Source organism: Macaca fascicularis, chromosome 2 (genome assembly GCF_037993035.2).
Source record: "Macaca fascicularis isolate 582-1 chromosome 2, T2T-MFA8v1.1".
Classification (NCBI taxonomy): Eukaryota; Metazoa; Chordata; class Mammalia; order Primates; family Cercopithecidae; genus Macaca; species Macaca fascicularis.
This window is the reverse complement of record NC_088376.1, coordinates 59,952,709-59,977,423: the sequence shown is the minus strand read 5'-3', so window position 1 is coordinate 59,977,423 and position 24,715 is coordinate 59,952,709. Positions and strand designations below refer to the sequence as shown.

At 37.2% G+C, this 24,715-nt stretch overlaps 1 protein-coding gene and 1 pseudogene across 4 annotated transcripts in view; one reads left to right on the top strand and one right to left on the bottom strand.

Annotated features, from left to right (window-relative positions):
- Positions 1-24,715, bottom strand: part of LEKR1 (leucine, glutamate and lysine rich 1) — a 227,156-nt gene that overhangs the window by 37,445 nt on the left and 164,996 nt on the right. For all 4 annotated transcript variants that reach the window (XM_074031305.1, XM_074031307.1, XM_074031308.1 and 1 more), the window contains exons 4-5: positions 16,448-16,525; positions 15,901-16,104 (exon numbers count right to left, since the gene is read on the bottom strand). In XM_074031305.1, coding sequence (XP_073887406.1) covers positions 15,901-16,104; positions 16,448-16,525 — 282 coding nt within the window. The remainder of the gene's footprint in view (positions 1-15,900; positions 16,105-16,447; positions 16,526-24,715) is intronic.
- LOC123571682 (death domain-containing protein CRADD pseudogene) lies at positions 20,790-21,346 on the top strand (annotated as a pseudogene).

Genomic DNA, 24,715 nt, shown 5'->3' with positions numbered 1-24,715 from the left:
GGTTAAATAATTAAAATTGATTTTACTTGTTTATTTTTAGTCTTTAATGTGGCAACTAAGCATTTTAAAATTACATATGTAGAAGTATAACATAATACTTCTACAGAACAGCAATGTGATAATGTATATTCCATGAAAACAAAGAAATGTCTGTAACAAAAGATAAATAGCTTCAGGTATTTGAAAATTTTTAAAAATGTATTTTTGAATAGTTCATGAGTCAAATAAACATCACAATTGGTATTTTAATATCCTTCGAACTGAACAATAATGAAATTATTAATTACTATCAAAATGAATGGAATAAGGCTAAAGCAGCATAAATTGTGATATACCTGAACATACAATATAGATGAAGAAATGAATAATCCTCAGCTACATGAAACTTTACAAACAAATCCCAGGAACATAATATTGAGCACAAAGAACAAATTAGAATGATACATATGGAATGATTTTATTTATGTGAAGATAAAATACATGCAAAATCTAACATTGTTTAGGAATACAAACATGCTTGGTAAAATTATATGAGAAACATGGACACAATAGATGTTATCTGTAGGTTTTTGTAGCTGCTCTTTATCAGTTTTAGGAAGTTTCCTTCTATTCCTCATTTGTTGAGAACCACAAAATGCAGGCTGGTGGTCTTCTCTGAGGAAGGAGCGAATGAGATGGAATTGGGGAGAAGCAAAAGAAATATTCAAAGATAATGGTAAGGTTCTTTTTCCTAAACCGTGTGATTGATACACAGATGTTCACTGTATTGTAGCTCATAATATTTGATACCTATGCAAACCTTCAATGTATCTACTCAAAACTTATAAAGAAAAACAATTATTGATATAGCCAGAGCACAGAGTAGAATGTGCACGTGGAAGAAAGAGAATTCAAGGTAAAAACCAAGGTGAAGGAATGTGCAGGTGACTTGTCGGTCTCTCTCTTGAGTGGTGGGGTTTACTGTGCTCTCTGAACAAGGCAGTGTCATCTAGCCCTGGAGATATAGAGGTGAATTAGGAAGGAAGAGTCACTGTTCAAACTGTGCTCAAAATCCAGCAAATGTAAAAAGGAGATCTATTAACGTGTGAGGCAGACCCAGCAGGCTTGATGCTTGCACATTAGTCTCTAGGCTGGAAAAATGGAAGTGAAACAAAAGGAATAAAGAATGAAGACAGCAAAAGTGAGAATACATTAAAAATTTTATTCAGGGCTTTCTTCCAAACATCTGGCCATTCCTGTCTCCTTTGCAGAGTCATCTTCCTCTAATGTAATCTAGCTGATGACAGTTCCCAAATTTTATCTCTAGCTCAGATCTGTTCCTGAGTATCTGATTCTTGTATCCAACTCTCCACCTGACTGTTTTACTTTATCTTAGAAACATCTTAAATTTAACATGTATATACTCTCAGTGGCTTACAATACCAAAGTTTATTTTTCTTGGATTAGGTGTTATCTCCTTCCTTGCTCCACATTTTGGGATATAGCCCAGTGAGCAGCTCTTACTTGAGAATGCTATTATTGTGGCAAGAAACAAAACAAAACAAAGCCAAAACATAGAATCTCTTAGAGCTTCTACTTGGAACTGGTATATATCACTTCTCTCACATTTCAATGGCAGAACAAATCAATTGACCAAGTCTGATGGCAATCAGGTGTGGATAGCATTGTCCTCTCACTGGGAGGTGCACTGTAAGTCACCTGACTGGCACCAATGGACTCCATCACAACTCTGAAATCCCACAGGAAACCTACCCTAAAGGACGGAAACATTTCTTGCTTGGACTGTGATTCTTTTTACTGACAGTAATTTCTAAGTTCAATTTTTGCCATAGCTCCTCCTAGCTTTCCTGTCTGAAATGTGCCTCTTTTTCATTACCTGGCTTGGCCACGTCTGAAGAAGCTATTAGGTTTTGCCCTTGAGATACCAACAGCTTTATCAACTTCCTTATGGTCTGTAGATGTTAGTGGGTGGTTAAGGGGGTTGCCTCTTTGTTTATTTATTTATTTATTTGAGACAGAGTCTCGCTCTGTGGCCCAGGCTGAAGTGCAGTAGTGTCATCTCGGCTCACTGCTAGCTCCGCCTCCCAGGTTCACGCCATTCTCCTGCCTCAACCTCCCAAGCAGCTGGGACTACAGGCACCCGCCACCACACCTGGCTAATTTTTTTGTATTTTTTAGTAGAGACGGGGTTTCATCGTGTTTGCCAGGATGGTCTCAGTCTCTTGATCTCATGATCTGCCCGTCTCAGCCTCCCAAAGTGCTGGGATTACAGCCGTGAGCCACCACTCCCAGCCGCCTCTTTGTAATCCAGGCCCTCTCCTCCAGGCAATCAATGCTTTGGTTTCTGTCACCATAGATTAGTCTGCATTTTCGGGATATGTAGATATATTCTGAAATACTGTATATTCTGAAAATATATGATTCTGAAGTCATACAGTATATTCTTTTTTTGGTCTGGCATCTTTTACTCAGCATATTTTAGATTCATCCAGGTTGTACCTTATTGATAGTTCATTCATTTTCATTGCTGAGTAGTATTCCATTGTACAGATACACTGCAATCTGTTCATCTATTCATCTGTTGGTTAACATTTAGGTTGTTGTATATATTTTGGCTATTACAAATTAAGCTGCTTTCAATATCGGTGTACAAGTTTTTGTATTGATATATGGTTTCATTTGTCTTGGGTAAATACATAGGCATGAAATGGCTGGGTAACAAGATAGGTATACATTTAACTTTTAAAGAAACTTCCAAACTCTTTTTCTAATGACTTGTACTATTTACCCACCAGTAGATTATAAGAGTTCAAGTTCCTCCATATCTTTGTAAACACTTGATACTTTCAGGTTTTAAGTTTTTACATATTCTAAAAATGTATAGTAGTATCTCATTGTGGTTTTAGTTTGCATTTCCCTAATGAGTAATGATACGGAGCATCACTTTATGTGCTTATTTTATTGGTCATTTGCATATATTTGGTGGTGTCTATTCAAGTCTTTTGTTCATTTTTTATTAGGATGTTTATGTTCATATAACTGAGTTTCTAAATATCATTGTATATTATAGAAAAACTCCTTTATTATATAGATCCTTTGCAAATATCTTATTCCAGTCTGTGGTTTTTATTTTCATTCTCTTAAAGTGTCTTTTGAAGAACAAGTTTTTAATTTTGATGAAGTTGAATTTATCTCTTTTATCTGTTGAATGTCATTAATTTTTATGTTAAACTAATCCTATACTCTTATGATAAACTCCACTTATTCATGATTTATTTCCTTTTTATATGTTATCTTGATTTTAGCCCCTTCAATTTGCTAAAATTTTGTTTAGAATTTTTATATTAATGCTCATTAGAAATGTTGGTCTGTTAATTTTCTTGTTATGTCTTTGTCAGGTTTTGTTATCAGAGTAATACTGACTTCATAAATTAAGATGGGAATTGCTCTTTCTTATTCAATTTTCAGGAACAGTTTGAGTATAAATAGTATTATTTTTTCTTTAAATGTTTGGTAAAATTAACTGGTAAAACCTCTGGGCTGGAAGTTTTCTTTGTGAGAAGACTTTAAATTACAAATTCAATTTCTTTAAAAGATATAGAACTATTCACGTTATCTAATTCTTCTTTAGTGAGCTTTGGTAGTTTGTTTAAAAAATTTTGTCCATTTCATCAGAGTTGTCAAAATTAATGACATAAAGCTGTTCATAATATTTATTATAAAGCTGCTCATAATATTTCTCTATTATCATCTTAATATCTGACAGATCTGTAGTAGTATCATCCCTCTTATTTCTGATATTAGCAATTTTTGACTTCTCTTTTTTATTCCTGATTAGTCTACCTTGAGGTTTATTAATTTTATTGATCTCAAAGAAACAAATTTTTGTTTTACTGATATTGTCTATTGTTTTTCTGTTTTCCATTGATTACAACTCTGATATTTTTTACTTTCTTCTGCCTATCTTGGGATTTTTTTCCCTCACCTCTTCTTCTAATTTCCTAAAGTGGAAGCTGATTTTTTTTTTTTTTTTCACATAGACATTTGTCCCTAAGTTTTTCTTTGGTGACATCCCATAAATTTTGATGTTTTTATTTTCATTTAGTTCAAAATACTTTCTAATTTCCCTTTTCATTTTTTTTTTTTTTTTTTTTTTTTTTTTTTGAGACGGAGTCTCGCTCTGTTGCCCAGGCTGGAGTGCAGTGGCGCGATCTTGGCTCACTGCAAGCTCCGCCTCCCGGGTTCACGCCATTCTCCTGCCTCAGCCTCCCGAGTAGCTGGGACTACAGGCGCCCACAACCGCGCCCGGCTAATTTTTTGTATTTTTAGTAGAGACGGGGTTTCACCGTGGTCTCGATCTCCTGACCTTGTGATCCGCCCGCCTCGGCCTCCCAAAGTGCTGGGATTACAGGCGTGAGCCACTGCGCCCGGCCTTGATATTTTATTTGACCACTGTCTTATTTAGAATTGTTAAATAATTTACAAATATTTAGGGGACTGTCCAGATAATTTTCTGTATTTGATTTCTACATTAATTACACTGTGAGAAGAGAACATACTGTTCTTTGTATTATTTAAATCCTTTAAAATTTCTTTGGTTTTATTTCATGTCCCAATTATACAGTCTGTCTCAATGAGTAATCTGTATAACCACGGGGGGGAAATGTGTATTCTGCTGTTGTTGGGTGAAATGTTGTATAAATGTCAATTAGGTTAATTGATTACAAAGTTCAAGTCTTCTATAGCCTACTGATTGTCCTATTACTTGTTTTATCAGCTATGAAGAGGGGGTATTGACATCTTTAACGGTAATTGTGAATTTGCCTACTTGGAATTCCATCCAGCTTTTGCTTCCTATATTTTTAAGGTCTGTTATTAGATGTACAAATATTTAGAACTGTTATGTCCTCCTGATGAATTGACCTACTTATAATTATAAAATGAACTTCTTTACTTCCAGTAAATTTTTTTGTTCTGAAATCTACTTTGTAAACCCATTACAGCTTTCTGATTAGGGTCAGCATGTTAGATCTTTTCCCATTCTTTTATTTTTGACCTCATATGTCTTTATATTTAAAATACGTTTTCTGCAGGCAGCATATATCTAAATCTTATTTTCTTATACAATCTGATAATCTCTGCATTTTAATTAGAATGTTTAGACAATTTACATTTAATTTAATCATTGATACAGTTAGGCTTAAATTACCATTTTGCCATTTCTTTCCTATTTTTCCCATCTGCTTTTTCTTCTCTTTCCCTTCTTTCTGTTTTCTTTCAGATTTTGCATATTTTATGATTCAATTTTATCTTTTTTGTTGGCTTATTAGCTATAGCTCTTTGTTTAGTTTTATTTTAGTGGTTGCTATAGGGTTGATAATAGATATTTTTAGCTTATCACAGTTGTGATAGGCTGAATAATTGCCTCCAAAGATGTCCATATCTGAATCTGTGAGTATGTTTCCTTATATAGGAAAAGGGACTTCGTAGACGTGATAAAGTTAAGGATCTTGGGGTGAGGAGATTAGTTTGAATTATCTGGATGGGCCCTAAGGGTAATTACTAGGGTCCTCTTATAGGAGGGATGCAAGAGGGTTAGTGTGGGGGAAGGTTATATGACAATGAAACAGAGATTGGATTCATGTGGCCAGAAGCTAACGAATGCTGATAACTTGTAACAGATGGAAGATGTAAGGAATGTCTTCTCTGGATCCTGCAGAGGGAACCAGTCCTGCTGACACCTTGATTTTAGCCCCTTAAGATTCATTTGAACTTCTGACCTCCAGAACTGTAAGACAATAAATTTGTGTTATTTTAAGTCACTAAATTTGTGGTCATTTGTTACAGCAGCAATAGGAAACTAATACAACATCTTCCTATAAGTGATACTATACAGCTTTAGCAATAATATGAGAATATCATGACAGTAACTTGATCAAGCTAAGGAGCAACTGTCAATGGAAATAAAGTAGCACTTCACCTGGTTTTCAAAGCCAGGATCATAGAATAAATGTGTCTAGTCACATGCTTGATAGAAGTGTCCAGACAGCCTAACAATTTGATCCACTTAATTTATTAAATTAGGTTTCTTGTTGGAAAATAAGTCTTATTGATTAGAAAATCCAAATGAGCATCTCCTGAGAGTGCCTGTGAATACATTAGAAGCTACCTTTACTATAAAGTAGATGGTACTGAATATTTGAGATGCTTGAATTTCAGTCTCCCTGGATATAGTTACAATTTTGATACCACAAAAAGTAGAATCCATTCCAAATGCATTCCTCTGATGGACTCAGTGCATGGAACTCATGTTAAATGTAACTTTTTAGAAGAAAAACTTTAAAAGTCTAGTAGATTAGAGGAGCTAAAATATAGTAAGCTAGGATGCAAACAGTGTTAACGAAGTGATGATTATCCACTGAATTTTCCAGGAATTATGAAGTTCTTTATGACATTTCTAATAAAGTATATAGTATTTTGAGTAAATTGTTATGAAAATATAAATTTGTATCTGTGATGATAACTTTGCTTGATATTATGGTGACAGAAATGAGAAGGGCTTTTATACCTCCTTGATTCCCTGCTGAGCCTCCATTCCTGACTCTAAGAAATCTTCAGTGAGACTCTTTAATGGGATAAAGCAGAAAGAATAATTATACATGATATTATATGCACTCATTGTTCTTGATTAGAATGGAATGGGCAGTGAGTAATGTATACAGGACTGATTATATGTGTGAAAAAGATAATCTAGATTCCAAAAATAAAAATCACACTTGTACAGTACAACCATGGCGGTGCTCACACATTGTTCAAGATCATAAAACAATCTTAGGACACTGGTAAAGAGAAAACAATCTTGTGTTGACAAAAACTATGAAGGACCAACTCTGACTCAAGCAGGACTTTTTGCTAGAAATTTAGAGGAATTACGAGAAATAAAATATTTATTATAAAGGCATAGTACATATTTTTCCATGTTATAAGTAGCTGAAAACATATAGCTATTTAGTTATCTGACTTTTTTTCTAGAATCAGTTCAAGAGAGATTGATGTTTTAGAATTATAGGAAACAACACAGATTTAGATCCTAAATTTAAATTTTACTAAGAATTTAATAAAGAAGATTACCACTGGAATCCCGGAGTTCTCATTGTACTCCTAGGTCTGATTTTTGAAAGTCAAAAGCTCTCTGGCCTGAAAGAAAAACTGGAGCTTCCCAGTTTTAAATTCCGTGATCAGTTGTTTGATAGAAATTAAATTCATTCTCGTCCATGCACGCATCCATCCCTTACAGCAAATATTGAGTGCCGACTATGTGTCTGGCACTGTTTTATTCTCTGGGGATATAATGGTTCTTTATTTTCATTCCTTAGAAATATGTTAATACAACTCCCTCAGTTTTAGAAGAAATGAAGACCTGAGTGATAAATGACTATCTGAGGTGACATGATTCACAAGTGACAAAGCTAGCTCAAGCTTATGCCAGCCAGCAGTATGTCATGCTGTCTTTGCTTTGCATATCTCAGAGGGAGGTGTGGCTGTCGACATTCTACCCTGAAATTTCACCAGATAGATTTAAAATTAATTTTTTTGGAGTTGCCACAATAGGTAAATTAGGACTTATTCACAATTAAGAGTATTTATTTTTAAAACTTTATTAAATTCTTGGACCAAAAAGAAAATGAGAATCTTAATTTCTTATGTAAATGCAAATCCAGATTCTCTTAATTGCAGTTAAAAACATAACTGCAAACAAATGTCAAACCATAATGCCAAAATGACAGTTTTAAATTCTGTTTCACAAGTTGTTCTTTTCGAGATGTCTTCACATTGTCAATCAAATAGATAATTTTGATTTTGCCATAACTCCTGCCTCTGTTAAAAGCAGTAAGTGTGTGATAACATAAGAAGCTTGGCAAGCCTCTTGTTCTGAGAGCTGTTGATGTATAGGAAATCAGAGAAAGAGGTGAGTCTTGGAGAAAAAAACCTGATAAGACTTATTGTTTTCAATTATTACTTAGAACATTTCATAATGCTTTAAACTAATAGATTAGCATCTGCATTAGTATGTTTGAACACTGCTACTAAGACATACCTGAGACAGGGTAATTTATGAAGGAAAGAGGTTTAATTGACTCATAGTTCAGCATGGCTGGGGAAGGCCTCAGGAAACTTATGGCAAATCATGGCAGAAGATGAAGAGGAAGCAAGGCACATTCTTTACAATGTAGCAGGAAGGAGATGTGCCAAGAAAAGGGGGAAGAACCCCTTATAAAACCGTTAGATGTCATGAGAACTCACTCACTATTACAAGAACACCATGGGGGAAACTGCCCCCATGATTCAATTACCTCCATCTAGGCTCTCCCTTGACATGTGGAGATTATGGGAATTACAATTAAAGATGAGATTTGGGTGGGGACACAAAGCCTAACTATATCAGCATCCAAATGGAATCACTCCAAGGATTGATCTTTACAACTGTAGGAGTAAAGCAGATAATAATGAATTCAACAGATATTTACTGAATATCTTACATGGCCAGTGCAGGGAATAAAAATTAATACGACATGGTGCTTTAAGGGGTTAGCAATCTAATGAAAGATGAAAGAGAGGAAACTAATACTTTCTGAGTACCTACAACCTACCAGGCACAATATTTTAAAATTCTCAAGAAGATAGCTATTATTAAAATGTCCACATTACAGATAGGGAAAAGAAGCCTTAATTGCCCAAGCAATTGACAGTGGTCAAGTTGGGATTTACTCTGTGTTTACCTAATTCTAAAGTCCATTCTTTTTATATTAAGAATGGACTTTATCTTGCATCACTTCTTAATCCTTTTTCATATCTAATACTAGATATAGCTAATCACTAGTCATTGCTTCTAGAATTTATGAAAATATGACAAGCCTGAATGAAATAACTAACCACTTAGTTTACATTTTTAGAACGTAGCTGTGAATTGTTTTTATTCTATTTTCCATCTGAAGATATAGCTTTACTTCTGATTCTACCAAGGCACTAGGAAGCAGAAGACAGCATCTCATATTTATCCAGTGAAGAGAAGAATACTGAGGGGGTGGGGGTGAACAAGAAATTGAGAGGAGAGGAGAAGGGACACAAAAAGAGCATTGCTTTTTTGCAGGACTGTGAGTCTCCTAAAGACTCAGTGTTACAACATGGTTCAGAAAGATGTCACACTGAGAAAGAATGACAAAACTTAGCCCTTCAAGACAAATACTGAGGGAATTGTGCAAACGGTAGAGAAGAGAACATGAGTTATAAGGTCAGACCCAACAGAGCTTGATTTCTGTCTTTGCCAATGATGTGACCCTGAGCAAGAAATTTAGCCTCAGTTAAATTAACATTAATGCCCTCATCTCCAAAATGTGGAAAATGACACCTGCTTCACCAGTGAGGCAGGTGTGGTTGCTAGCCAGTGCCTTTGTGCAAATTTGGAAATGACTTCTCTTCTGGGTTGGTGAATTAGAAAAAGTGCTCCCTTGGTCTGAGGGAAGACCTATGGACACAGGGCTTGGTAAGGATGACAAACTTATGCAAGAAAAGTGAACCCCTTCCTCTGGCAAGTAGCTATGATAGCAGAGCCCAGGCTGGCCTCCTGTCCCCCTTAGCCCTTCCACCGAGCCTCATAAAATGGTGCATGGCATTGTGCACAGGGTTCCTTGAAAACAAGATAAGATAATGTCTACAGAAACATTTAGAGGGCTCCTCATTGAAACCTGTGGATAGGTGAAAGAGCTTGAGAAAGAGAAGGGAAAGGGGGAGGGGAGAAAAAGGGAGGGAAAGAGAGAGGAGACAGAAGAAGGGATAGAGAGAAAATGAGAAAGCAGGTATGTTTAATCATGAGGTCCTGCCATATATTTGAAAACAGGAGACTCTACGAACCTCTTGAAATAATGTGCTGGGTTTTGTGGATACTTTTCTGAAGTGAGTATATTGTCTGTCTGTTTTCCTGTTGCTATAAAGAACTGCCTGAGACTGGGTAATTTATAAAGGAAAGAGGTTTAATTGACTCACAGTTCCGCATTGCTAGGGAGGCCTCAGTAAACTTACAATCATGGAGGAAGGCAAAGGAGAAGCAGACACCATCTTCACAGGGCGGCAGGATGGAGTGAGTGCCGAGCAAAGGGGGAAAAGCCCCTTATAAAACCATCAGATCGCGTGAGAACTCACTCACTATCACGAGAACAGCATGGGGGTAACTGCTCCTATGATTCAATCACCCACACTGGGTCCCTCCCATGACACATGGGGATTATGGGAACTACAATTCAAGATGAAATTTGGGTGGGGACACAGCCAAACTGTATCAGTGAGGGTTCATAGCTTTTGACTACAAAGAAAAAGATGGAGAGAGGAGAGGCCAAAAGAGAAGTTAATGAAATGCAGGTGGGGGTGAAGGAAGTGGATAAAATCCTTCCCTGTAGCCTAAAAATTATGCTTTATGGGAAAATGGGGGAAATTTAGTAAACTGCATTTAAGATACATAAGTAGAGAGACTGCCAAACAGATGCAGATGTATATTATTTATATCTCAGAATAATTTACACATAAGCAACTTGCACCTAACTTTTATTATGACTAAGCTTTTCCTCAAACAACACTCTTCATTATTCCCATCATGTTATGGGCAAATTGATCACAGTAAGTCTTTTTCTGTATTTTTTCTTGGAGTTTACCAAGATAAAGATAATACAGCATCTAAGAATGCAAAGGGTATGAGAGCTATTATAAACAGTGTGTGTTCCGGCTGTATGGTTGTAGGCCACATGGTAGTGCGTAAGCGAATTTCTCCAAGTGCTATATGTAGGCAGTCTTCAAGCTTAAACACATATGTCCTCATAAAATATATTTGTACATTTGTTATAGAGAATTTAGGACATTTTTAACTATATAAGTAGTTTTCCCTAAGGATGGAATTAGGTGCCCCCATCAGCCCACAGAACCCTTTTTAACCCACAATATGCCTGAAGGAGTGTTGCACATTCACAGTTCTGGGCAGAGTTCTGGCCTTGGCCACAGAGACCTTGTATCCCAGTAGGATGGGAGCTGAGGGCTGTCTTTTCAAGAAGTTAAAAAATGGCCATACTTTTCTCTGGCATCATCCTTATGACTTGCTGCATTCTTCTCCATCCATAAAGGAAACCCCTCTCATCAGTCCCAATGTGTCTGTGACCAAGCTGGCCAGACTGTCTCCACCTGCAGAATCCCATGATCTGAGAAGACCTACTTCTTTTCCTTTCATTGAAGATTCTTCTCTACCTAGCACTTCCTCAGCTGAGTGTGGGGAAGAAAGCAATGCCCAAATAGATAGATTTGTACTAATCAATGAACTATTTCCTAGTTACTAAACTCCCTTATCTCTCCAAATTCAGAAGTTCTGCTAGTTTTTTTCTAGGGTCACCTCTGGCTTTTTATATCTTTTCCTCCTCTTCTGAAACTACATAGCTTCTAAACTGCACAATTTGTGACCTCAGCAAGGGCTCTGCTCTCCTGAGGGGTCAGGAAGGAAGGGTGGTGTGTATCTGACACTGCTTGGATTTATGAAAGCACACACAGTCAGTGGGAGTGAATTGAGCTCTGGCCTTTGGTGAGTACATCTGGTGGCCTGGTTGGTTGTAATACTTCCGTAGCAGTGGTTTGGTACTTTACCAAGTAGCAGATTCCTAGGCACTACCCAGACCTACTGAACCAGAATCTCCTATGGTATTATCAAGCATCTCCATATTAAAAGTGTTTCCTGAGCCCAGTTGCTTCTTTTGGAGGGACATTCACACCTCCAACTGCTTAAGGAAATTTCTTATTTAAAAGTCCCATTGATGCTTCAAATCAAAGCTTCAAGAGCAAACTTGCTAAGCTGAGACAGGGTCAGTTTACTAAAGGAAAAAAGTGGAAAGAGGAAAGTCAAGTTCAAGTGTGAATTTTAAGGAATGTCTGCTATCAGGTGATCACAGGAGGGAAGGGGAAAGAACAAAAACAGAGCTAGAAAAGAGACCAAATAACAGGTTGCCCTGGAGCCAAAAGACCACTGTTTCAAGACAAATTTGGACAGTAATGTCAAAAGCTTCCAAAGTTCATTTGTTCTTCAGAATATCTTTTTTTTTTTTTTTTTTTTTGAGACGGAGTTTTGCTTTTTTTGCCCAGGCTGGAGAGCAATGGTGTGGTCTCGGCTCACTGCAACCTCCGCCTCCCAGGTTCAAATGATTCTCCTGCCTCAGCCTCCCAAGTATCTGGGAATACAGGCACCCGCCACCACGCCTGGCTAATTTTTGTATTTTTAGAAGAGACAGTGTTTCACTATGTTGGCCAGCCTGTTCGCGAACCACTGACCTCAGGTGATCCACCCACCTCAGCCTCCCAGAGTGCTGGAATCACAGGCGTGAGCCACCAAGCCTGGCCCAGAATATCTTTTTAACCCTGAGGCTCACCATGGAGTAAGCCGTGGCTATTTTACTACTACCCACTTGACATAGACACTTAACCCAACAGAAACTGACAGGGGTAGGAGCTGGAGATTCTCATATTTCTCATATCTCTTAGGCTTCACTACCTATATAATTCTTTATCAAAAGAGTAAATGTCCTGACTTGCTCCCATTACCAATACCTTCTCCATCCAGCATCGAGAATGATCTTTCTACAGTGTCACTCTTCTGCTTAAATCCCTTCAATGGTTTGTCTTCATTGCACTGAGAACAGCACCCAAACTCCCAAAGGCCTGCAAGACCCTGCATGATGTGACCTTGCCTGCCTCACTCACACTTACTATGCCACCAGCCACGCTACCCTGCTGTCCTTTCCCAGAACTCACCAAGCTTGTCCTTTGCTTGTAAAGTTCCTCCCTGGCTCTTAGCCTGGTAACTTCCACTTGTCTTCCTTTAGCAAAGGGGCAGAGTATCATCTTGGAAGTCACTTTTACGACCACCCTGGCCAAAGCACGCACCCCTTCTATCAATTTCTACTACTTCATAGCCATTATCACAATTTATAATTATTCTAGTCAGTTTTCCACATTTTTTGTTTTACTGTTTGTCTCCACCCTTAAAATATAAGCTACGTACTATGTACCCAGGGTATATAAGCTGGGTACTATGTACCCAGGGTACTAGCTGAATTACCCAAAGCAATCCATTCATTTATTCACTCACTTGACAAATATTTGTTGAATGGATGTGTGTGGCAGGCTCTGGGCAGTTAGAGGACAAGGCAGCAAAATATGAAAGTAGCCTAGAAAAACTAAAAAGGTAAAGCTTATGTTTAGGAGTAATCCTATGATTACATGATAACCTACTGGTCTACAAGGACATTTTTAAAAATTTTATTTATTTATTTTGAGACAGAGTCTCACTCTGTTGCCCAGGCTGGACAGTGGCATGATCTTAGCTGACTGCAATCTTTGCCTCCCGGGTTCAAGCGATTCTTGTGCCTCAGCCTCCTGAGTAGCTGGGATTATAGGCATGAGCCACCATGCCCAGCTAATTTTGATGTTTTGGTAGAGATGGGGTTTCACCATGTTGGCCAGGCTAGTCTTAAACTGCTGGCCTCAAGTGATCTGCCTGCCTTGGCCTTCCAAAATGCTGGGCTTACAGGTGTGAGCCACTGTGCCTGTCATTTTAATTTTTATTATGTGACAGACATCATGTCTGTAAACTTAGTGTCACCAATTACTAAGTAAATGTATATTCTGGATATACTAAAGCAGAGAGAATAAAGAAAGCACAAGGGCAATAATACAAGAAAAAAAAAAGAAAGGAAAAGAAGAAGAATAGGAGTTAGTTCAGTGATATCACTATTATCTGAAAGCTGATAGAAACTGTCCTTCTCACTCAACACTTAGAGCGTAAGATTGTAATCATAATTTTTTTTAAAAACATGGCAAAACATACACATCCAAGTGTATGCTATTTCAAAGCAATTCCCCAACAAAGCTCTATATATATTCTACTGAGGTCACTAATCCTTAAAGCATTCATAAAACTCCCTTCTTCAAACTGTAGTCAGAGATAATTTATTAAGCATAGAAAAAAGGGAAAAATTTACCTCATTTTTGATACCCAATAGTATTTCCCAGATTGATTTCCCATCATATTCACTGGACTTATTTTCACTGGACCTATCTGAGACTGTTTCAAATAGCAAAGGTATTCCTAACAGGTAAAGATCTGTCATACTGACAAGAGTCTAAAATGTGTGCTTAAGCCAGTCCTTGGAGAAGAGTTCCAGAAACAATTAGACAAAGACAGGTTCTTCCCAATGACTTCAGTGAAGGAGACAGCATTCATCTGACTAAACAATTAAGCCTAATTAATCTGGTATCATTGGAAATATGATATTCTAGGTAATATAGGAATTGCTCAGATAACCAAAGTTCTAAACCAAATACTTTGAAAATTTTTATTTATTCCATGGTGTCTTTTCAAAGATGTATGATGTGTGTCTTTCGTATGGAATATATAACTGATTTTAATCTTTCTGACTATATACATTAGCATATATAGATTTTATCTCTGCTTACACATGCTCAATCTTTCAACTATCATCCTTTTTTATTAATAAGCCTGGCTCTTATACATTTCATTGTTATAAAATTGCAGCTTCTAATAAATGGCAGAGGAGGTGGGGTGGAATAGTCATGTAAGTAGAAAGTACACTTTTGGTGTTGAAGGGTAAAGAATAAATGGTGCGGGGATATCAGCTCTGCAGTTGCTAATCTTATTCAACAGAATATAAGTAATTATAAAATCATCCCAGAAAGGACGAGAGATAAGCATTTTTCCCTATGAACTACACAGACTTCCTTCTTGCCTGGTGTAGAAACAGATATGATGCCCAGGGAACAGTGTTGGCAAGAAAGAGTTCTGAGACAAAAAAGTCTAATTCTAAGATAACTGCTGCCCACTCCTCTGGCCCCACTCCCCAGACTCAGCAAATAGGTTTGCAAAGAGGAAATAAAAAAAAGATTGTAACTCTTCTAAATTATATTCATAAAATAAAATATAAACAAATATAAAAATGATAGGAAGAATGAAAAACAACCTATCATGTGCCTTCTGCGCACAGAAAATGATACAAAACAAAAATTCCTGCCCTTATGAAACTTGTGTTCTTAGCGAATATAATAATTATATCAGTAAATGTAAATGAAATAATCTCCTAAAGAAACCCAGATTTTTAAATCAATGAAATAAACAAACAAAAAAACCCCAAGATTTGTGCTATATATCAGATATAAACTTAAAACAAAAGGATTCAGAAAGAATGAGCAAAGACATAGCAGGGAAATGAAAACAAAAAGAAAGAAAGCAAGGTTGAAATATTAATTAAAGATAAGGTTAATTCAAAGACAAATTAAGTAAACAAAAGTATCTTGGAAGCCTGGACCAATGTGCTTCTTAGTATCCTCGATACCAGCTAAGGAGGTATCTTTGCTTGTGCCATATCCTCCAACAAGATGTGCTGACAGACAAGGAGGAGAGAAGAAAAGTAGGAGCCAATTAAAGGAAAAAGTGATATAAAAAGTTGTTTCTGTTGGAAAAATGATAGAATCTACCAATCACTGACCCAGGTGAAATTTAGTAGTATAAGTATCACACATGGTCTGATTTTTTTTTCAATAAAAATTTGACACCAAATGCAATTTGGGCTTCATTCTCTACCTTCACCAACTGCAACTTTACCAAGTCACGTAACCAACTGGAGCTTCAGTCTAATCACTTGTAAAATGAGGTAGTGGGATGCAATGACCTTGTAGGAGAAATATATATTTATTCCTGTGATTTCACTATTATAATATGTCGGACACTGATGTCTCAAATATATATGGAATACTAACTTAAACAAAAATGTTTTTGTAAGAAATTATTGTTAACTGCACCTTTCATTTTTCAGGGTTAAAACCTCTTCCCTTGTCTGATTCAAAAGAGTTTTGGTTATCTCCAGTTCATTTTCTGCAAGGTTAATTCTTCTCTTTATGTCTTCTTCTTGTTTTTCTTTTGCAGTCAGCTCTTCCTGTAATGCTCTATATATTTGTTGACAAGTCATTAAAGAGTCTTCTTTTTCCTTAAGCAGCATAGTATGCCTAAAAAGAAATAGGAAAAAAACCCCACCAACATGCTTTATATACTACATTTTATATTTATCAAAGATGTATTAAGAGCTCATTTGAAATTATAGATTATAACTGTGACTTTAAAAAATTAAAAATGTTAAAAAAAAAGAATGGTTCTATAATGTTAAAATTTTCCCATCTAGGCAGTGGCAACAGCAATAACCAACTGCAAGACAATATAAGCTTGAATTAGGTATTGTATATGTAAATAATAAGAAAATAAAAAATAAGTGTCTTTTAAAATAAAACATTACTTAAATACAGTTTTAAGTTCAATTATTAAAATATAAATTTAAAAATTGGTAATGCATACTGTGACTCAGAAATAACGGATTCAAACTTCAGTTTTCTAAGTTCTCTTTGACAGTCATCAGCTTCATTAGATTTATTCCTAAAATAATACAAAAGAAGTTCAAATATATGATTTCAAAATAAAGTATGTGTTTTTCTGTAGCATTATTTTACTCATCAATAGAAGAAATTTTTTAACATCTTCATATTATTATTTGTTTAAAGAAATAAACATTCAGTTCACTTCTATACTGGCCAACAAAGCTTCTGTCAGACTGATTTGCATGTAAATAAAAAGTATAAACTCTGCACAACATTAAAAAACAAAAACAAATAAACAAAACCGAAACACCAAAATACCTATGTGAAGGTATTGGAAAATGACCAAAAGCAGGGAGATTCTGGAGAAAAGTTGACACTTGGAATGAGGTGACAGCATGGGGTTGGGTTATTAAAAATAATTTTAAGCCTGAAGGCAGCCCCCAGTCAGCACACTGCAGGGGAACTAAATAGAAATCTTCAGTCTTTCTGGCTCATAGAACCAGAGGGCATGGTATTTGGGGCAACCACAGCTGTTGGAAAGTAAAGAAAGAATGCTGAAAAGGGGAGAGCCAGAGAAAGAGAGTTCCAAATACTCCATATACATTCTGCCCCTGAACTACACATGTATTAAGCAGATTCCAAGCAGCCTAGTTAAAGAAAAAGACCTGAACTGAGATTGAGCTGTTATCCTGGACAGAGATTGCCATTTGAGGTGAAGCAACACCACTCCAACACTATCAACAATAACAACGATGACAATATTTTTTGGAGAAATATAGCAGAATCCAGACTCTCCCTAACATAACATTCACAATGTCCAGAACATAGTAAAAAAGTATTCAGAAAAGTGTGACTCATTCTAAAGAGAAAGACAGTTAATAGGAACTGACTCTGAGATGATCCATATATTGAAATGAGCAGACAAAGATTTTTGAGGAGGAATTATTAACTCTGCTCAAAGACATAAAGGAAAATCTATTCTAATTAATAAAAAGATGAGAAATCTCAGCAGGGAAATAAAAACCATTAAAAAGAACCAAATGAAAGATCTAAAACTGAAAGAAACCTTTGCCTTGATCTTATATGATTGGGTTTTGTAACAATATTCAAAAGGTTAATATATTAAAAATTTAATATCCAATTTAAACGTATTCAGACTACTCATTAACTAGTTAAGTCACAATCTGAATGCATCTTAAAATAGCTTGTAAATTACACAATGAAATATGTAAGATTATCAATGCCCTCCTTGCAGAATGACTTTAACTTCTAGTAATAATGTAAAAATCATCGTGAACATGCACAATATTCATTTATTTTTAAACTTCTTTATTGTAAAATATAACAAAATTGTAAGATACAGAAAAGTACATAAAACAATTATATAATATAACAAATTATTATAAGAACAATACTCTGGTGATTACCATTCAGGTTAAAAAATAAAACCTTACCAGCTACTCTAAAAGTCCTTTATGTCCCTGGTTCCAATCATAGCCAACTCCCCGCTCCCTATAAGTAACCATTCTCATGAATAATATTGTAATCACTGATTTTCCTTAGAGCCTTATTATCTAAGTTTTATCTCCGAACACTATATTTTAACTTTGTTTTTATTTTAAAGCCATTAAAAATGTTCTCTGCCGGCCAGGCGCGGTGGCTCACGCCTGTAATCCCAGCACTTTGGGAGGCTGAAGTGGGTGGATCACGAGGTCAGGAGATCGAGACCATCCTGGCTAACACGGTGAAACCCCATCTCCACTAAAAATACAAAAAATTAGCCAGGCTTGTTGGTGGGCGCCTGTAGTCCCAGCTACTCGGGAGACTAAGGCAGGAGAAGGGCATGAACCCGGGAGGCAGAGCTTGCAGTGAGCCGAGATTGCGCCATTGCACTCCAGCCTGGGTGACTGACAGAGCAAGACTCTGTCTCAAAAAAAAAAAAAAAAAAAAAGTTCTCTGCCACTACCCTGTTTTTGTAAAAATGTCTCTATTAAGGTATTGTATTGACGTATAACACACTGCACATCTTTAAAGTGTATAATTTGATATGTTTAACATATGTATATGCCCATGAGCCATCACTACAATCAAGTAGCACATGAGCACATTCAGAACCCAGATACGGGCTTCTATCAACATTCCCTATTAGAGGAACCAGGACTACTCATAGAAATAACTGATTTCAAGGCTGGGGCAAAGTAAGTATATCTGAAATATCTTGTGATGCCAGAAAGTAACAAAGTGTTTACAAAAGATGATGAGATAATATTCTAATGTCAGAAGAGCCAGTTTGAAGGGGCTTCTACTTACTAAGCCTAGGACAATCTGAGCACCACAATAATTCAGTACAGTAATAAATTATAAGCCATTAAAAGACAGGAATTGATGAATCTGTACAATAAATAAATAGACGAAGGTAGGATCTTGCTTACAGTAGAATGCTAAGGCCTAATTAATAAAAGGGAGCATGATCTGGAATCTTAAAAAGTCACCATTTAGCAATCACTATAGTAAAACTGAGATCAGGCAAAAATCATTAACAGATGCTATATCTAAGGATAAATTTTCGTGAAAAGCAGTATATTTACATGCATTTAAAGTGTCTCTTCTAGACTTCTTATTAATTGAAAGAGAACAAAACCCCCAGTAATTATGCAGAAAAATTGAGCAACATCTTGATCAGGTGATCAAAATTAACATCACCAGTTAGGGGAAAATGGTTTTCATGTGCCTCCAGATGTGATGCCCTGACGACACATCACTCTCTATGTGGTTTTCTGGCTAAGAATACACATCCTTAATCTAATAGAGAGAAAACATCAGACCAATACAAAATGAAGAATTTCTTATTTTTAAAAAGTGTGAGGGGTTCTGCATTCATAAAAATTCAGTGTCATTAAAAGACAAAGACAAAATGTGGAAATATTCTAGACTAAAGGAGGCTAAAGAGATATGCGAGTAGATGAACTCCAGATTGGATCCTGTACTAGAAGAGAAAATGCTATAAAAGATGTTATGAGGTCAACTGACAAAATTGAAGTAAGAATGGTAGATTAAAGTATTGTATGTAAATTTATGACACTGATTAGGTAGGCTGAAGTATCTAGAGGTAAAGGGCTATGTTGCATGTAACTTACCCTCAAAATGGTTCAGGAAAAAAAAATTTGTGTGTGTGTGTGTGTGTGTCTGTGTGTGTGCAGAGAGAGAGGGAGAGGGAGGAAGAGAAGGAGAGTAAAGAGGGAGAGAGAGAGAAAGTAAATGACTTAAAATGTTAACACTAGGTGAAAATAGGTAAAGACTATCTGGGTGCTCTTTGAACTATTATTATTTTTACAACTTTTGGTAAGTTTGAAGTTATTTCCAAATAAAACATTAGACAAGAAGAAAGAGAAAAATATTAACATACAGTTAGAAAAATGGGCAAAGGCTCAGGTGAGTCACAAAGAAAAGAATACAAGGAGCTAGAAATGCAGAGGTACAAATTTTATTAATTTTAAAAGTTATAATACCCAGTATTGTCCAGGAAGCAGAGAAATGAGTATTTACAAACACTGTTGAGATTACATATCTGTATAGGCTTGTTGGAGGACAATGAGTTATTATGCATTAAAAGCCTTAAAAATATTCAAGTTTGATTCTAGCAAAAATTACACTAAAGAAATAACTGTGTGTTAACAGATTTGGCTACATGAATTTTCCAAGTGCCTTACTTATACAAATAAAAAACTTGAACGCTCTAAAAACAAGATGTTAATAAGTTATGGTTCATCCATAGATTGGAATATTATGTAGCCATTTAACAATTTTCCATAAATGTATAAAGTAATGACATGGAAAAATGTCCAGGATATATCGCCACACAAAAAGTTCGCAAAACAATAAAGGGGCCGGGTGCGGTGGCTCACGCCTGTAATCCCAGCACTTTGGGAGCCGAGATGGGCGGATCATAAGGTCAAGACCAACATGGCCAACACAGTGAAACTCTGTCTCTACTAAAAATAGAAAAAAATTAGCCGGGCGTGGTGGTGTGCACCTGTAATCTCAGCTACTGAGGAGGCTGAGGCAGGAGAATTGAGTCAACCCAGGAGGCGGAGGTTGCAGTGAGCCGAGATCGCGCCATTGCACGCCAGCCTGGGCGACAATGTGAGACTCCATCTCAAAAAAAAACAAAAACAAAAACAAAAACAAACCAAAACAGTGCATAAAGTATATTCCCAATTATGTTAAAAATGCATACTACTTAGAAAAATGGACTACAGTTCCCTTCCCCTCAAAGATACATCATTGTAGACTGAGGCCACAAACAAGTGTTTTGCTGACTTTGCCTGCAGCTGGGTGCAGAGGCATTGGTGGAGGGACTGGTTCTCCAGTACCTTTACCAGGAAGGAATCTTGACAGAAAACCACGTCCAAGAAATTAAAGATCAAGCCACAAGCTTCAAGAAAATACTACTGCTGGATAGCCTACTTTCCAGGGGTCCTAAAGCATTTGATACCTCCCTAGATTTCCTACAGGAATTTTCGTGGGTAAGGGAGAAGCTGGAGAAAGCAAGGGAAAAAGCCATGACTGAGCTGCCTGCAGGTGACACGATGACTGGGATCCCCTCGCACATCATCAGCTCCCCATCAAACTGGCAGATTAATCAGCTGGCCCAGAGGCTGGGCCCTAAGTGGAAGCCCGTGGTGCTGTCTTTAGTACTGTTCCAGACAGATATCTACCGCTGTAAGGCCAACCATCTCCACAATGTGCACTTGCAGGTGGTGGAGGCCTTTGTCTGTTGGCAGCAGCGCTTTGGGAAGCAGGCAACTTTCCAGAGCTTGCACAATGGGCCGCAGGCATGGAGGTAGACCTCTTGGTGCTCCTGCACATGTTGCAGTGATAGTGCCTCTGCCAACCAGCTGAAGAGTATGCCTCCAAGTCACATGGCCTGAATCCTGACTTTCAGTCAGAACAGGTGGTTTTTGGTTTGGTTTACGTTTGTTTTTTCTTTTTAATGATCCTCAGATGGAAAGAGAAAACAGGGTTTCCACTTGACATTACTTGAAAGGCCAGATTACTCAGTAGATCTCCCAGATTGGTTCAACAATTCGTTGTTTTTAATTGCCTGAAGATTGCCTTGTTATGACTGCATAGTTTTAAATTGTGTGATGGCCTTTTAATAGTCTAGTAAATCATAGTGGCTCCAAAAACCCCCCAAAACAAAAAAAACGCCAAAGCCCCATGTTATCACATTACATGCAGGTGTCTTATACGTAAAACATTCACTTTTATGTTGCCTGGGAACTGAACTGTGAACTTTACTATTCATAATGATAAGAAAATAAAATGTAAATTACTTAAAAAAGGAAAATGGACTAGAAAATAAATCAAAATGTAACTGTGACTTTTTTTATATCCTTGCATTTTCCAAGTTTTACACATTCGCTTTGAAATCAAACAAAAATGTTTCTTTTACAAATCCCTTTGAGATTCAGCAGCCCCACCACAACTTTCACTGTATGTTCAGACTGTTATGTACACTTTTCCAAATCTAGAAGCAGGGACAGAAGAACTCCTTTTAGCGGTTATTTTACTATGTAGATAATAAATTTGGGCTGCAATTTTTTAAAAGCCACCTACCATCCCAGGAAGTCCCCTCAGCATGATCCCTTCCCCTGCCCCACACCAGTTAAGCCAGTCTTTCTATGGTCTACCCTTCATTACCCAATTGTTATCTTCACCTTCATTAGGACGGAGAAATTGGATGGAATAGAAAGAATGCCTACATCTCTTTAAGCATTGCATTCCTTCTTTTAGGATTACCAAATAGTGGTAATCCTTTCTCTTCAATTGCTATGAGTAAACCTTCAGAAAGGTCCCTGCTGCTCCTGCCAATAAAATAAAATAAAATAAAATAAAATAAAATAAAATAAAATAAAATAACTGCCTATTTCCCCCCACTTTGAAAGGTGATGTTATATGCCACTCCACTCGCTTATATGAAACAGCCATTCTTAAACTAACTCCTTGGTATTTCCACTTTGCAGTCTCAAAGGCATCTTAGCTCTAACAAATCAAAAGCATTGTTTTTGATTCCTCCACTTCCTATATCTGTTTATTTCACAGAATTTCCCACTTCAATAAATGGAACAAACACAATGATGAGAGTAATAAATAACACATTATGTATCTTGTGCACTCCTCAAATAAGCCCTTATTCCCATTTTACGATTTAGGGAACTGAGACCAAAGAGAAAAGAAACTTGCCCAAGTTGACATAACTACTAAGTTGTAGTACTGGGATTTGAACCCCAGCAGTCTGGACCTGGAGTGTGAACTCTCAGTCACTGCACTTTGCTGCCTCTCAACTGTCTCCCCTGATGAAAAAAGGCTCAAGCCCATCTTTATTCTTTCTTTCACTTCCAGTGTCCTTGCTTCCCAGTCACATTTTCTCTATCAGTAAATCTGATTGACCTCTGACAAATATTTCTCTCCATCTCCATGCTACAGTCTTAGGCTAAACCATAATTACTTCTCACTTGCATGAATGCACAGCCTACCACCCAGACTCCCTGATACCGCTTTTACTCCTACTCCAGTCCATTCTTGAAGTAGCAATCACAGTGAGCTTTTAAAATGCAGATTAGATTACTCTCTTAGCATTCTCCTCAGGCTTCCCATTGCTCGCCTTATAAATCCAAACTCCTCAGAAACTCTTCAGGAAACACAGGCCAGTTTAATTTCTTATTGCTGCTGTAACCAATGACCAGAAGCTTAGTGTTTAAAAGCAATAGAAATTTATTATTTCACAGTTCTGGAGGTCAGAAGTCCTAAAATCAAGGTGTCACTAGGTTGTGTTCCTTCTGAAGGCTCCACGGGAGAATTCATTTCCTTACCTGTTCTAGCTTTTAGAGCTCACCTGTATTTTTTGTCTTGTGGCCCCTTCCTCCATCATCAGATCACATCACTGCAACCTCTGCTTTCATCCTCACATCTGCTTTTATGACTTTGACCCTCTTGCTTCCTCTTATAAGGACCCTTGTGATTACATTAGGGCTGCCCACATAATCCAGGATAATTTACCCATCTCAAAATTCTTTTTTTTTTTTTTGACACAGAATCTTGCTTTGCTGCCCAGGCTGGAGTGCAGTGGTGTGATCTTGCCTCACTACTGCCTCTGCCTCCTTGCCTCTCGGTTTCAAGAGATTCTTGTGCCTCAGCTTCCCGAGTAGCTGGGATTACAGGTGTGCACCATCACACCTAGCTAATTTTTGTACTTTTTAATAAAGACAGGGTTTCACCATGATGGCTAAGTCATACTGCCGGCCTAACGTGATTCACCTGCCTCAGCCTCCCAAAATGCTGGTATTACAGGTATGAGCCACTACACCTGGCCTCAAAATTCTTAATCACATTTGCAAAGTCCCTTTTGCCATGTAAGAGAACATATAGATTCCAGGGATTAGGACATGAAACTCTTTGGGGAGCTGTTATTCTGTCACCACAACTGGCCTTCATGTTTTTTGAACTTGTACATTTCCAATAAATGTAGGGCTTGTCTTGATGTCCTTGCTCCCAGATGTAATCACAGCTAGCACCTTTTTGTTACTCATATCTTTTTTTTTTTTTTTTGAGGCGTAGTCTTGCTGTGTCTCCCAGGCTGGAGTGCAGTGGTGCAATCCTGGCTCACTACAAGCTCCGCCTCCCAGGTTCATGCCATTCTCCTGCCTCAGCCTCCGGAGTAGCTGGGACTACAGGCGCCACCACGCCCAGCTATTTTTTTGTATTTTTAGTAGAGATGGGGTTTCACCATGTTAGCCAGGATTGTTATTCATATCTTAACTTAAAGATCATCTGCTCAGGGATGCCATTCTGACCACGCCGTCAAAAGTATACCACCCCTCTCCACTACTCACATTCTATTATGCCTATTTTATATTTTTGCGGCACTTAGCATTGCCTGAAAAGTACATCTATGGAAACGTGCCCATCTTGTTACTCCAATATCTACTGCCTGCACACAATAGTCCTGGCTCTCAGTAAACATTTTGTATCGAATAAATAAATGAAATAAACATAGCCTGTTCAAGTTAAAACCATGTGAAAAATACACTGACACTGGAATGCCACCAGGTCACCTTCTGCTTGCCAGGCAAAAATTTTCATGAGTGAACAGGAAGGTGAGAGGAAAATCAGGAGAACTCTGATATTTATATCTCAATAATAGAGACTGTCCCAAGAACAGTTTGGTCAACTGTCAGATGCTGTT